Genomic DNA, 14250 nt, shown 5'->3' with positions numbered 1-14250 from the left:
ATCGGTTTATAGTCATTTATTATTTATTTATAAATTCTAACAATGCATGTATTGTTTGATTAGAGTTATATTTGATACAGTACTAGCTAGGCATATGAAATCAATTTGGTTTGCATATTAATATAAATAACTTATTGAGTATTTTTTTAAAAAAAAATTTTAGAAAAAAACTCAATTACGTAAAACACTTTGCTTGATTTAGTGTTTTAGTTGAGAAGATGCATGAAATGAATTTGGCCTGCACATGATACACATTAATTATCGTGAGTGGGTGAAAGCAAAATTCAAACGTTGAAAGTTTTAGGTTGAATTTCGAAAGATTCCACAGATTGAAAAAAAAATGTTAGAAGATGAGTGGAGGATAGGTAGAAGTAACTAAAGTATTTTTTTTCATAAGCATAAAACACCTTCATTGAGAAAGTTATGATCAAAACTCACAACAACACAAACTTAAAATAAATACAAATTAGGCTTGATGAAGAGAAATCAAACAAAACAAGAACTCTCTATATATATTCTTCTTCCAAAAATAAATTAAAAAATCAACAACGATATTTGTTGAGAAAGGGATGTAAATTAAAGATATAGATACTAGATAGTGTATGCTTTGTGACTTCTGTGACTCAGTTGGAAATGAGAGGTTGTGGTCATTATTAACCATTTAACTAGAAATGACAATAAAAAACATGGTTTTGTGAATTTTGTTCTTCACCACTTTGAGTCACCTAAAGGACTTTTTACTTTTTATACAGTCAGTTCTTTAGCATCTGATTCAAAGTCACATGCTTGAACCTCAAGTTGCTAACTTCTCATTGGCCATTACAGTGCTTCTACTTCAACATTTACTGTCGAGAGTAATGAGTCCAGAAGCATGAGAAAATGCGACTTTACGAGCTTTAAACCCAAGAAAATTCAAGATCAAAGTTAGTTTGAGACAGTACAACTTTACGAGCTTTGTTACTCGCAGGAAGTAGAACAGAAACAGAGTAAAAATGATGAAAATATGAGAGTTTGAGAGACTACCACCTATATACTATGTAATGGGCCTTACACATATTTGAAGTTATTGTTTCAGAGCAGGTCGTAAGTTCAGAGATTAGTCACATTGATGATGTTTCGGTGTAACAGAGAACGTAGAGAGACAAACTTCAATAACAACAGGTCATGATCAGTGCCATTACTAAGTTTCAGACACAAACTGAACATATTCATGTTACCACAGCTTTAACAAAACTCATAAACGAATTTGCTAAACGCAAGCAAAATATGAAAATCCAGAGTCTGAAATTACAATAATAGTACCCGAAAAAAACAAAGGCGTGGTTTCTGTTCTAAAGAGCATTACAAATACCAAATACACAGATTCATTCCAACACAGCAACCAAAAAGAAATAATCACACTGCGAAAAACCCAATTAGATTCACGCACAAACTCCTTTCTATCCAGAATAAAAGGAGTAAAATTGCGTTACTGGGGCGTTCCGATTTCGAATATCTAGTATTAAGTTCAGCTTGAGACCCAAAACACCAAAAAAACTCACTCTCTTCTTCAGACGAAGAACATAACGTTCTCAAGCTCTGCGTGCAGCTTGAAAATCGCTTTGTCCTCGATTGTAAGAGATGAGAGTGAAGAGGCAAGCGAAGCAGCAGAGGTAGACGCTCCCCGCGGCTGCCTAACATTCTTCTCACGAGAGCTTGCCTCATGGTACATCCTTCCTCTGTAGGCAACCATGTCAGCATAATAAACAGGAGGAACTAGAGAGACAGGTTTGGTGCAGCGAGTGAAAGTGAAGCACATCTCAAAGATGAGCTTCTGAACCTGGTCTGAAGTGAATCCAAGTTCATCCCAGAGAGTGTAGTAATGAGTTGGTTTGCTTGTCCCGATCCCTCCGTGGTGACTGCAGAGGTAGAAATCATACTCATACGGGTGAATGACTTTAGTATCAAGGACCGTACCTGAAGGCACATTGCCCTTATCACTTCCATCATTGCTTGTGGCGGGGAAGAAACGGGTTTGATGACGTTTCTGTGCTACGATTACCGTTATCTTTGGATTGTAACCAGCCTTCTCAAAAGTCAACTTAACATCAAGCAACTCCACATTGAGAACCATATCAAACTGAGCATCGCTGACACCATCACGGAATATCACAATCTTGTTAGGTCGTTTCCCAGTGGCCTTAACATGAGCTTTGACAAGCTCCAAGCAAGCATCACCAAATCCTTGTATCTCCTCTTTACGGTGAGGCTGAGCAATGACTCTAGCTGCATAACGGTTAGCTGCAGGCCAGTTTAGAGTACCCACAACGGCAACAATAGAAGGGCTCATCTTGTCTCGAGCAGCGGGATGATTGACATCGGCACCAATGAACATGACCTCATCCTCTTTTTGAAAGAAAGAGAAAGTAGTATCCATCAGTTCGACATTGCTTCCACCAACCTTTGCGTTCATCTTGAGGGCAAGATTCGCCCGGTACTGATCACCTCCTTTAGTGGCAGAACCAGTCAAGAAACACTGAGTCACTAAACCAAGTTTGGTTTCTGCTATCCATTTCAGAGTCTTATAGCCATCAACCCTCCCAGACATAGCACACAAAACAAGAGTTGGACGAGCTCCACTATGCTTGTGAGAAGCCTCTGCAATTACAGACTGAAGCAATTCCTCAAGAGCATTACCATTAGAAAGCGTATCCATTCTCGATGTTTTGTAAACGATAGGAGGCTCCATCTGCATCCCAAGTCTCCAACAACGATCGATTAGGTTATCCACAAAGTCATTAGGCATCTTGTTATATCTCTCATATGCAGTGAAGTCAAGTACAGCCCAATGCTTGACTATGGATCCCCTTGTGACTCCCTTCTTCATAAGGTTCCATTGATTGTTCTGTCTCAGGTTGGGTTCCTCACGCACAGCTTTCCCTCTCTCTGCCAACTTCAATGTTGGAGCCTTCAGTACACGAGCTTCCACATGTGTCATGTTTGTATCCACTTTCAATCCGAAGTTTCTAATGATTTCTCCACTGTCATAAACACACATACAAAAGGATAAGACTGACAAAATTAAAAAAAAAGATAGAAAATAAAAAGTGAAGTTCTTTGTACACATACCCGCTCGGTCCATTACGAGACTTTATCATCTGATCTATATTTTTCTGCCTTTGTTGCGGATTGACTAGTGACAACTTCTTTAACCACAACGCTGAATTTTTATCTAAGTCATCCTTTGGATAAATCTGTCCCTCCACCAAGTCGCAGAACTCCATGGGGACTAAATTTTGCCGACCATTTTTTCCCAAATCCAAGCAAGGAATATCTTTGTGAACAATGTCTCTTCCATACTTTATCCTGAAGTAGTCAACAATGGATATTTTTCTTGGTGGCTCGTTTCCCTCTTGATCAATAAGATCAAATTTGATGTCTTTAGTATCTTGCAAACTCAGCCCGACAATGGTGAGTTTCTGCTTATTCTTTCGATGATTGACAATGACTTTCAAACCAGTCAATTCTCTTTCCACATCACGCCTACAATTCCTAAACTGACGCATATCAGACCAATTAAAATACAACTTCAGGTATTCGATGACCGACATTGCTTTGCGGAACGCCAACACGGAGTAGTCCAAGCACAATGACAAACCTTGTTGCGTGGGCTTCAGAGTGTGGCGATACCCTTTCGCAGCAGCAACCCCGAAGCCCAAGTCTTCATCTGGCGCAGTTTCACGAGTGAAAAAGCTTTTACCAACAGTAATCATACACTTTGAAGGATGCTCCTTCATCACAACATCCATTCCTTGCAACACATCACGCGGATTGGCAGACGTACTCCCTGTCATGTACTCTTTCAAGTCCCTTAACTTCAACTCATTCACCTGTTTGATGGTGAAAGTATAGCTCCGAGCTCTCGACTCATCAGTTTTAGGGAACTCCACCTTGAATGAACCCGTAGGCAGTTCAGCCGCGCTGAAAATGTTCTTCTGACCATCATAAGCAGTCATAGCAAAGGGAAACTTGCCGGGATTGTCAGTGAACACCTTATCCCTGACCATAGCTAGCTCAAATCTAGATATCTTCTTGGTAGGATTCTCTCCTTTGACTTCAACATCGTAATGTCTTATGACACTTTCCGGATCGAAATGGACTCTAAAATGATTGACATATAGATTAACCCGTCGCACAGCCACAACACCGCCTCTATCAGGTCGCTTCATTGGTTCTTTCCTACCAGTAGACGCAACTTGAACACATGGCCTTGGATTCGTAACTTCAGCAACTGTCAAATTAATATACAAACAAACTCTGAGCTAAACATAAACAGAAACAAAAGCTATTAATTAACTCACATTAATCGACCTAATGATTCATATTTAAGTAGCAATTAATTCTTCTAATCGTTTCTAAATTTTTTCCCCAAATTTCAATTTCCCAAAGGTAGAGAACAAAACCAAAATGGTAAGATATGAATAAGTTAAAGAGTATATTACCACGAGAGGGTTCAGAAACCACGACGGAGGTAGACGGAGAAGCCAAATCAGAAGAAACCTGTGGCTTACGACCCCAAGCTCCCCTACCAGCGACTCCAGCATGACTCACCTGAGCCTGAGACGGTTGCGGAACCACTTGTGTCACTTGAGCCGCCTGTGGCCGAGGTTGTTGCTGGAACTGAGTACCACGACCACCGTGACCAGACGGAGGTCCCCACTGACTCTGGCCTCTAAAATCCTGCTGTTCACCACGACCTTGACCACGATTTCCACCACCTCGCTGTTCACCGCGACCACGACCGCGATCTCCGCCGCCATAACCGCGACCACGATCTCCTCCTCCACGGCCACCACCGCCACCATCACCACGACCTCCGCCGCCGCCTCTGCCACGGCCATCACCACGACCTCCTCGATAACCACCTCTCTCCATAGGATCTGAACGGGAATATACAGTTAGCTCTGACGATTTCTCCAAACAAATTCACAGCTTTTTTTTTTTTTTTTTTAATTAAACTTTGTGTGAACTAAAAACCAATTCCGAGGTTTTGGTTATTTAAAAAGAAAGGAATAAAAAGAATTGTCAGAGAGAAGCTACTATAAAAAATTAAAAAAAAGAGAGAGAGAAGCTTAACTCGCAAGGAGTTTGTAAAAAAGTTCTCGAATGTTCTTTTTTTTGTAAACCTACCGTAAAACATGGGAAGTTGTACAGTCTCGTCTTTTTAAACCCTTCTTTAATTTTTAATTTTAATTTTTGGTACGAAGCCATCTTGAGGGGAAATTAAAACTTCCACATTAAAATTTTTTATTCGCATTAAAAAAAATTTCCCCTTAATTTTTTATATATATATATTTTTTTTTTCAGTTTTTTGCTATTTATATGAATAAAACAGTATATAAGCTATTTCAGTCATATTTAATTTGAAATCATTTAAAAATAAAATAAAAGCATCATGTCTATTTTGTACCTACGAAATTTTTTTAACAGTTGCACTGCACGTTACAATTACAACCATAATAAAAAACTTGGTACTTGTAAATAATTAAATACTACTACTGATTAGTAAGTTGTAAAATGTTTGTCATCAAAGTTTGGTTGTTAGACGCTGTAACTGTAACGATAGCTTTAAATTGCAATTGTATAATCTTCTTTTTTTCTTTTCTTTTCTTTTTGTAATACATTAATTTTTTTTTTGGCAATCATGGGAAATCATGGGAATAAATTACCTTAAGTTTTTTAAATATTTTTATCATTTAAGAATTAATACTCCATTATTTTTTCTAAGTTTGGTTTTATCTTTAAAAGATCTTTGGGACGTTGCTGTTAATTTTGTATTTTTTTTCTTCTTATTTATGTGTGAAGAAGTTTCTGATGTTCGTGTAAACAAATCAAATTTGACCTGTCTTCTTTATATGTTTGAGTTTTTAAGAAAGTTGGTATAATTGTAGTTGATCTTAATGCTTTTTTTTCTTCTTCTTAAGATCAGATTATGTAATTGTCTGATTAACTCATTGGTTTAGCACTTGGGCCTATTGTTTGATTAACGAATAGATTAGCACTTGGGCCGCCATATGCAGTTTTATAAATATATCAAAACCAATCAAAACCAAAGATGGAGAATCATTTTCATAATTGTCTAAATCGTTTGGTTGATATACTTGATGTTGCCTTTTCAAACAACGCAAAGTTATAGTGGCTTTTTATCTACCAAGTTTGCTAGTTGTGATGTATTTTTAGTTTTGAACTCATAGCTTATATGACTCATCATCATCTTCTAAATATATATATAGTCATATGAACAGTAGACTATATCTCATTCTTATCACCCCAATAATCCCATTGACTTTTAACGACTCCTCCGGCATGATTGGATATTGATATATATATATTTATATGATATAGTTTAACTTTATTCTTCAAATAAGTTTTAAAATGTTATTGACTCAAACGCCTAAAAAGACCAAGCTTCAATATATGTATGTACTGCATGTGTTTGTGTATTGTATTGTATGTTTCTAAAACTAGCATTGGAATATTATGCAAAGCCACTTGGCCAGTCATATATATTCACCGATTGAACCAAAACTTCAAAACGATTCATATATATATAATATATACCATTATACGTACCGGTATTATCATAACATCTTTCGAATATATATCATCATATCTATATTTTCGTTGCTATTTCCCTATGCATTCATATAAAGTATGTACAGCTTAATTAAACAACGGTGGTTGCACGGTTTCGAAATCAACACGACGACTAAGAACTTTTATTAAATCTGATGTCGTTTTCTGAGTGATGTTTTATGGAATAAGTAAGTAGGAGTAAAAGTCAAGCGAAGTACATTTCGTACAAAACATGAAGTCAACGAATCGTTATGTCAGATCAGTATACATTACTATAATTTTCTCTTGTTATTTTGTCTTTTGAGCTTAGCTTGGATGGTTACACAAAAACAGCATATCAACTCTGTCATTACCCTCGTACGTGAGTCTCTTAAGTGAATGGTCTCTCATCAAGCTTAGCTCAGAAAACCTCTAATTGAACATCTTTGAAGAACTGGAATCAAATACTAAACCGTGATTAATTTGTTTACAGCTTTAATAACTTCAATCTTTTTGTACATATATAAGACAATCATATCAATGTTCATTTGTTGACACATTCCTCGAAACAAAGTTAGAAGTCAACTTAGGGTTTATAATTTGATTTTTGACAATAGAAAAAAAAAACTACAATTGTATTTCATTATTGCACTAGCCCGTCATGCGTACTTGAAAACGTACATATGGAATGGACTCTGGAGTGTGGCTTATCCTTATGTACATTATTAACTAGAATATATACAATAACTAGTACATCATGTTATTCTTCATATAAAAAATGTCTCAAGCCGACATAATTAAATCATCCAAAAACTATTTATAGATTAATATGGTAAGTTAAAAGTTATCAAAAGGTTATATATCATAAAAAATCGGTTGATTAATTAATTAGTATATTCAATACCCCCAGTGTTGTTTTTATGAATATTCAACATTTTTATATGTATAAGTTAAATGTGTAGTTTTCAAAATTTAAACTTAAACTAAACACATGGTTAAGAGTTAAGCCAGAAGTTTTGTTGGTCAATGTTTGTGAGGAAAAATCTATTTTGGCCCTCATATGGATTTAAATAAAATAAAGAAAGTCATATTTTTTAATTTATATATACTAGAATATTACAACAGAAATGTTTTTGAAACCCAAATGTTTCAAAAGTATTGTAAATTGGTAATACCTCGAGGTATAGGTATTTTGTATAATTTGTAAAATATGATGTGGAATATATATATAGGTATTTGTATAACGTGGATAACATACATGATAGGTAAAGTTTTTCAACATGTAGTAATAAACATATAGTTTTGAACAAGTGTTATCAAGAAAATTTACTCAAATATATATACCACTAAAACGTACGTACCATCTATACAATAATATCAAACTTCTCTGATTGTACTTTTAATTTATTACTTCCGTATACATCGCGAGATGTTTCATTTTATCTAATCCCTAACAATTTGATGGCTGTTATGAAATTGTATATATTGTCTTATCTTTATCCAAAAACTACGTATTACCATGATTTATTCTATTTTGCAAAGTGAGAATCTAGCTATTAATATAATCTTATATGTGTGTGTGTGTGTGTGTGTGTCGAGAATATGCCTTGCCCCTTGCATATAATAAGTTTATACTTTGTTGTGTATTTCAATATTTTCTTAACAAGACATGTTGACATTTTTTAATTAGAATTATGTCGACACTTACTTTGATTGAGATCAAGGCTTAGCTAATCTTCTCTTACTATAAGAAGATTAAGACAAAGTATACTTTGTATCAAACTCAAAACAACTCCACAAGAAACAAACAATGAGAAATATGACCAACTCTCCTGTCAGTTTCTATGCCACCATAGCTATCTTTCTCCTCTTCTCCATCTCCCACTTCCCTGGAGCTCTCTCTCAATCTAACAAAGTCTGCGAATCCAAATCCAACAACTCATGTATCGACAAAGACAAAGCATTAGATCTCAAACTCATATCAATCTTCTCAATCCTCATCACAAGTCTAATTGGCGTTTGTCTCCCGTTCTTTGCCCGGTCAGTTCCAGCTTTCCAACCCGAGAAATCTCACTTCCTCATCGTCAAATCTTTCGCATCCGGGATCATCCTCTCCACTGGTTTCATGCATGTCTTGCCTGATTCTTTCAACATGCTTTCATCTCCTTGTCTTGACGATAACCCCTGGCACAAGTTTCCTTTCACCGGATTTGTTGCTATGGTCTCGGCCGTGTTCACTCTCATGGTTGACTCTATTACCACCAGCGTCTTCACCAAGTCAGGAAGGAAAAGTTTACGTGCTGACGTGGCCTCAGCTGAGACTCCTGACAACGAGATGGGGCAGGGGCACGTAACAACTCATCATGGTCATGGTCATGGTCATAGTCATAGTCATAGTCATAGCCATGGAGAGAATGATAAAGAGCTTGGTTCTTATTTACAGCTTCTACGGTATCGTGTGATTGCAATCGTTAGTACTCATACACTCTCTTCCTTCTTTATTTTTGTTTTTTAATATATTTTATATAATAAACTATTACCTTGATTTTAATTGTAAAAAAACTCTTGTTAAAGTGAAAATATTATAATTTGGTTCGTTTATAGAGAAAAATTTGTCAACGACGATATTTCTCTATGTGAATGAAATTGATAATAATGATTTAATAAGTAAGTAACTAAACTGAATAAAATGGAATAGGTATTGGAGTTAGGAATAGTGGTGCACTCGATAGTGATAGGACTATCCGTAGGAGCCACTAACAATACTTGCACCATCAAAGGTCTCGTCGCTGCGCTTTGCTTCCACCAAATGTTCGAAGGTATGGGTCTCGGCGGATGCATCCTCCAGGTGAGTTCCTCCATCCCATCCTGGTTTGCTTTCTACAAAAATAGTTTTGGTTTTGAACGAAATGATAAGGAAATAATCATATGTATGTACATAGGCGGAGTACGGTTGGGCTAAAAAGGCGGTAATGGCTTTCTTTTTCGCGGTGACGACGCCTTTTGGAGTGGCTCTAGGGATGGCATTATCTAAAACATACAAAGAGAATAGCCCTGATTCGCTTATAACAGTCGGGTTGCTCAATGCTTCCTCGGCTGGATTACTCATCTACATGGCCTTAGTAGACCTTTTAGCTGCCGATTTTATGGGTAATAAAATGCAGAAGAGCATCAAGCTTCAGTTAAAGTCATATGCTGCTGTCTTGCTTGGTGCTGGTGGTATGTCAGTCATGGCCAAGTGGGCTTGATGATGTTTAAGTTTAAGAGTTGAGCTTACAAATAGATGTATTGACTTTTATTTTTCTTTCTTAATTATGAACATTAAATAATGAGCACATATCGTGTGCAATAGCAAATAAATGTAAATATCGAAACTATATTAGCTAAGTTTTTTTTTTCTTACATCCTATATACAATATATATCTATATGCGGATGAGGAATTAAGTTTGAATAGTGATATAACATTAATACTAATATAATCCACATGACCAGGCATATTTTAAACTACATACGTATAACTTGAAATTTATAAACGAGTCAAAATGTAAAATGAATCTAGGATGTCAAAAAAAATGAACATCCTACACGTACGGTTAATAGATTATTAATTTCTCATTTACTTCGTAACTTTTTTAAAAAAACTTTAAAGTTCTATCTTCAATTAGAATATTGAAATATATTAGATAATTAATCATATAGAATTTTGGCCAAAAATACAAAATAATTAATAATCATATAGAAGAAGAGTAAAAATAAAATAAAATAGAAGAAGTGTAAATCAACAACATACATATACTAATATAAATTGTAGTGGTCATATGTCAATGCAACTGATATAACATATCGTAGGCATTAGAAATATATCAAAATCAAATAGAACGGATGTGAACGAATATGCTTACAAGTTTTCATAATGAATGAAAATAGATAATAAATGTCATAATTAAAATAATACAATATTTTGTTGACGAAATCTGAAATTTTAAGTACTTTACTTTCATTCAAAAACTCATTAATGTTTATGTAGTATGACCATTTATTTCGGTTAAAAGTCAATTACATTAAATAAAATTTTCATAGTGTATTATTTTGCTAAATTTCATTAGCTATACTTAAACGAATCTTATCTAATTAGATTTTCTATTAATTATAAGTTTGACCAAAAATCTCTAATTATAGATATATATATTTCAGTTGACCAAAAAAAATTACATACCATATAGATTTCATTTCTAAATGCACTATAAATAGAGAGATAAAGAATAGCTTAGTTTCACCACTGAAAACAAAAAAAAAAAAAAAAGAAGAAAAAAAAAAGACTTCAAAAATGAAGAACGTTTCCTTTAAGCTATTTTTATTTGTTGCTCTTCTCTTCGTTGTCTTCCGTAAGTATTAAATTTCCCATTTCTTAATTTAATTAGTAAAATAACATATACCTAGAGAAGTCTCATTTGTTTTAGTGTTGCAATACTAATTAACACAATAATATTCATATGATTATATATGCAGGACAAGATCTTGCAACAGCCAAGAAATGCGAGAGAAACTCTGAGTGTCACGGCTTAGAAACTTGTGTGGGAGGTCTTGGATATTGCGTCAATGGTACTTGCAAGTGTCTACCAACACCAACGATGAATACGAAATCAATCGATGTGAATCATGAAGGAATATGTGATACATACCTCGAATGTGGAGGCTTGGCATGCCCTGATTATCGTAGGGCTTGTTGTATAAATGATAAATGTGCTTGTCGTAAACCAGGCCAAAATGTTCCCAACTGCCCAAATTAAATCATGTTAAAATTTTCATTGTTATAATAAATCCTAGTTATATGTTCTATCATGTCTCCAAATCTCCAATGATATTTAATATGATAAGTTATTAAGCACATTGTATCGAGTCAACTAATAAAATTAGATGTTTTCAGAGAATAAAAGTCTCCTTTAATTCCAGTGATTACCACCTGTAAACCATTTGGTAACCTTTGTTTTAGTACTAGATGTGATTTCTCATTTTTATCGGCTTATTGTGTCATGGTTTTGTCTTGGTAAGTATAAAATGAATTATAAAACATATTTAGAGGTGCAATTAATAGGACCAGTGAAAGCTTTGATCTTCGGTCTATGGATTTAGATATGTTAATTTAAAGTGAAGCTATCCAAATCCGGGATGTGATATTTATAAAAAAATAAATGTTCAAATATTAGTGTTTCTCCTAGATGGATGGTTTTTACTAGTTCATCGGTTTTTTGAGATTTCATATATTCATTTTGAGATTTCAAGTCAATTTCGAGATTTCGAGACTACATGGAGGACTTCATATATTCATTTCGAGAATACAAATAAAACTTTTGATATGAATTATGGTTAGCTGAAGAAAGAAAGTGTGTTATAATAGATAAAATCAAATACTGATAGTATGTTTATATACTTTTGCCTATGATAACAACTTGATTAAAATCATATAAAAACTCACTAAAACTCAAATCATTCAAAATGTAAGGTCAATAATCATCTTAACTAAATTAAAAAATGTTTTTTAAATACCGAAATGTAACAACACAGTTTTAAATGATTATAATACTTTTGTGTTTGTGGAAGATAGACTATGAATCAAGAGACTTATAACTTAAAAAAAGAGTAGAAAATGATAGATTGTTACGATCCAAAAAAATTAATAACTAAAGGGAAAAAATTATATTTAAGGAAAAAATATAATTAAAGAAAAAAACCATAACTAAAGGAAAAAGTATACTTTATATTGATAAAAACTAATATTTAAAGTATATTTTCAAATAAATTAAAGATAAAAAATCATATATAAATTAATGCCCAATAGGCCTCATGGACAAGGTAAAGCACAGTTTTCAGATCCAATGGATTTGTTGTTCTAAGTTTGTTTGTGATGAAAAAGAGGTTATGTATCTTAGATCATTACATAAATATTATGATCAAAAATAATAAAGTATATTATAAACAAAATTTGAAAGTTAAAGTAAATTTCAAATAAAGTGAAAAGCTATTTTTGCATCCCATATATAAGCTATTTTATTGTTGTAATTTTGTTTGTGGAAAAATTTGTTATGCATCTTAAATCATTGAATATGTCATGATTAAAAATAATAAAATCTACTTTAAACAAAATCTGAAATTAAAAGTAAATCTCAAATAAAGTGATTAAACTATTTTCAATCACATATATAAATAGAACGCAAGACTAACTAGTTTTCTCACTAAACCTAACTCATCAAGCATTCAAATACAAACATTGTTCAGCTATGACCAACATTTACTCTATGACTGTTTTTCTCCTCTCCCTCTTATTGTCCTTGTCTTGTAAGTAAATATGATTTTTTTCATTAGTATAGCTCATTTAATGGTGAAGTGTTTCCAAGATTTTGCATAACTCTTAAACAATTATACAAATTGTGTGGAATTGTAAATTATGTTTTAGTAGTTTGTGATAAAACCTACAAGTTTAAAGACTAAGTAGATTTGATTAATGTTACGGTGTTGCATATCGTATATTTGTTAAATGTTTCTAAGTACGCTAATTTTTAAAAACATATGTAGTATAGGCACTATTTTGACATGTTTGTTTTTTTACTTAAAATAAATTGAAGGTCAAAGCATAATAATCGAGGCTAGGGAAGGCAAAGGATGTATAGGCAAGTGTTATAGATCTCCAACTCCTTCTCCTTTGATGATGGATTTAGAAGAAACAGCCAACAAAGAGTGTATGAACCACAAAGGACATAAAATGAGATGTCATTGCAAGTGTCCTAAGTCAAAATCTCCTACTCATTCTCCTGTGATGATGGATTCAGAAGAAGAAGCCAACAAAGAATGTATAGACCATAAAGGACATATAAGAAAATGTCACTGCAAGTGTCCTAAAGCTAAAGCTCCAGCTCCTTCAATTATTTATCATGGTTTTTAAATTAGATGTAACCCTAAAATATATTTTCTTTATATAATATTAATAAAAATGGTCAATATAATTCTCTATTTTGATATAATAGTGAAACAATCAATTTCTAAATGAGAATGCTTAATGATATAAACAAAAAATTGGGAGATCTATTCATAAGTTGCAAACTAGGGGGTATTATATTTGCAAACTAGAGGATATTAAATTTAGACGACAATGCCTAATCAAAATAATTATAGGTGTAAATGGATTGATTATTTTAGATATATTAATTCTAGATATCTTAAATTTTGAACATCCGAATCCTGAATCCGGTGTGTGATCTTCAAAAATCCAAAATTTGAATATGAATGTTTTTCTTGGAGGGATGGTTTTTGCTTGATTCTAGAAGGAGTTCATATATTCATCCCGGGGTTTCAAGTAAAATGTTAGATATGAATTATAGCTAGGTGAAAGGAGAGTGTGTTATAATAGAAAAATATAATTCTCATACATACATTAGTTCATATATAAATCACATACATAGTAAAGAAAAACTGCTTTTAATGTTCAGAAAGGTAAACACAGTTTTAGATTACTATAATCTTTTTTTATGCAGAAGATAGACTCTGAATCATGAAAACTATAACTTAAAAAGTAAAAATAATAATAATATTATTAGAAATATGAAGGATATAAAATTATTTAAAAAGTTATAAATAAAGGAAAAGATAATAATACCTAA

General features: G+C 33.4%; 4 protein-coding genes across 4 annotated transcripts; 3 read left to right on the top strand and 1 right to left on the bottom strand.

Moving 5' to 3' along the window:
• Positions 1-1199: 1199 nt before the first annotated feature.
• Positions 1200-4991, bottom strand: LOC17898201 (protein argonaute 2). The gene is made up of 3 exons (XM_006306602.2): positions 4482-4991; positions 3109-4270; positions 1200-3020 (listed from the first exon to the last, which is right to left on the bottom strand). The coding sequence occupies exons 1-3, from the start codon at positions 4912-4914 to the stop codon at positions 1550-1552; spliced, it is 3066 nt and encodes a 1021-aa protein (XP_006306664.1). The 5' UTR covers positions 4915-4991; the 3' UTR covers positions 1200-1549.
• A 3422-nt stretch (positions 4992-8413) lies between these two features.
• Positions 8414-9972, top strand: LOC17899398 (probable zinc transporter 10). Its single transcript, XM_006306464.2, has 3 exons — positions 8414-9064; positions 9293-9442; positions 9537-9972. Exons 1-3 carry the CDS (start codon positions 8414-8416, stop codon positions 9840-9842), a joined length of 1107 nt encoding a protein of 368 aa, XP_006306526.1. The 3' UTR covers positions 9843-9972.
• An 896-nt stretch (positions 9973-10868) lies between these two features.
• Positions 10869-11437, top strand: LOC17897303 (defensin-like protein 285). The gene is made up of 2 exons (XM_006303431.2): positions 10869-10980; positions 11105-11437. The coding sequence occupies exons 1-2, from the start codon at positions 10923-10925 to the stop codon at positions 11383-11385; spliced, it is 339 nt and encodes a 112-aa protein (XP_006303493.1). The 5' UTR covers positions 10869-10922; the 3' UTR covers positions 11386-11437.
• A 1384-nt stretch (positions 11438-12821) lies between these two features.
• Positions 12822-13596, top strand: LOC111828591. Its single transcript, XM_023776897.1, has 2 exons — positions 12822-12931; positions 13219-13596. The coding sequence occupies exons 1-2, from the start codon at positions 12874-12876 to the stop codon at positions 13533-13535; spliced, it is 375 nt and encodes a 124-aa protein (XP_023632665.1). The 5' UTR covers positions 12822-12873; the 3' UTR covers positions 13536-13596.
• The last annotated feature ends 654 nt before the right edge of the window (positions 13597-14250 follow it).

Source organism: Capsella rubella, unplaced genomic scaffold (genome assembly GCF_000375325.1).
Source record: "Capsella rubella cultivar Monte Gargano unplaced genomic scaffold, Caprub1_0 scaffold_1, whole genome shotgun sequence".
Taxonomy (NCBI): Eukaryota; Viridiplantae; Streptophyta; class Magnoliopsida; order Brassicales; family Brassicaceae; genus Capsella; species Capsella rubella.
This window is presented reverse-complemented; position numbering and strand designations above follow the sequence as displayed.

Excerpts from the sequence above, each read along its gene's own strand:
- LOC111828591 (XM_023776897.1), top strand. The coding sequence starts at position 12,874 with ATGACCAACATTTACTCTATGACTGTTTTTCTCCTCTCCCTCTTATTG. Across the intron at positions 12,932-13,218 it reads CCTCTTATTGTCCTTGTCTT|GTCAAAGCATAATAATCGAG; the intron begins GTAAGTAAATAT and ends AATAAATTGAAG.
- LOC17898201 (XM_006306602.2), bottom strand. The coding sequence starts at position 4,914 with ATGGAGAGAGGTGGTTATCGAGGAGGTCGTGGTGATGGCCGTGGCAGA. Across the intron at positions 4,271-4,481 it reads GGTTTCTGAACCCTCTCGTG|TTGCTGAAGTTACGAATCCA; the intron begins GTAATATACTCT and ends TTAATTTGACAG. Across the intron at positions 3,021-3,108 it reads TCTCGTAATGGACCGAGCGG|TGGAGAAATCATTAGAAACT; the intron begins GTATGTGTACAA and ends TGTTTATGACAG.
- LOC17897303 (XM_006303431.2), top strand. The coding sequence starts at position 10,923 with ATGAAGAACGTTTCCTTTAAGCTATTTTTATTTGTTGCTCTTCTCTTC. Across the intron at positions 10,981-11,104 it reads TCTTCTCTTCGTTGTCTTCC|GACAAGATCTTGCAACAGCC; the intron begins GTAAGTATTAAA and ends TTATATATGCAG.
- LOC17899398 (XM_006306464.2), top strand. The coding sequence starts at position 8,414 with ATGACCAACTCTCCTGTCAGTTTCTATGCCACCATAGCTATCTTTCTC. Across the intron at positions 9,065-9,292 it reads GGTATCGTGTGATTGCAATC|GTATTGGAGTTAGGAATAGT; the intron begins GTTAGTACTCAT and ends AAAATGGAATAG. Across the intron at positions 9,443-9,536 it reads TCGGCGGATGCATCCTCCAG|GCGGAGTACGGTTGGGCTAA; the intron begins GTGAGTTCCTCC and ends GTATGTACATAG.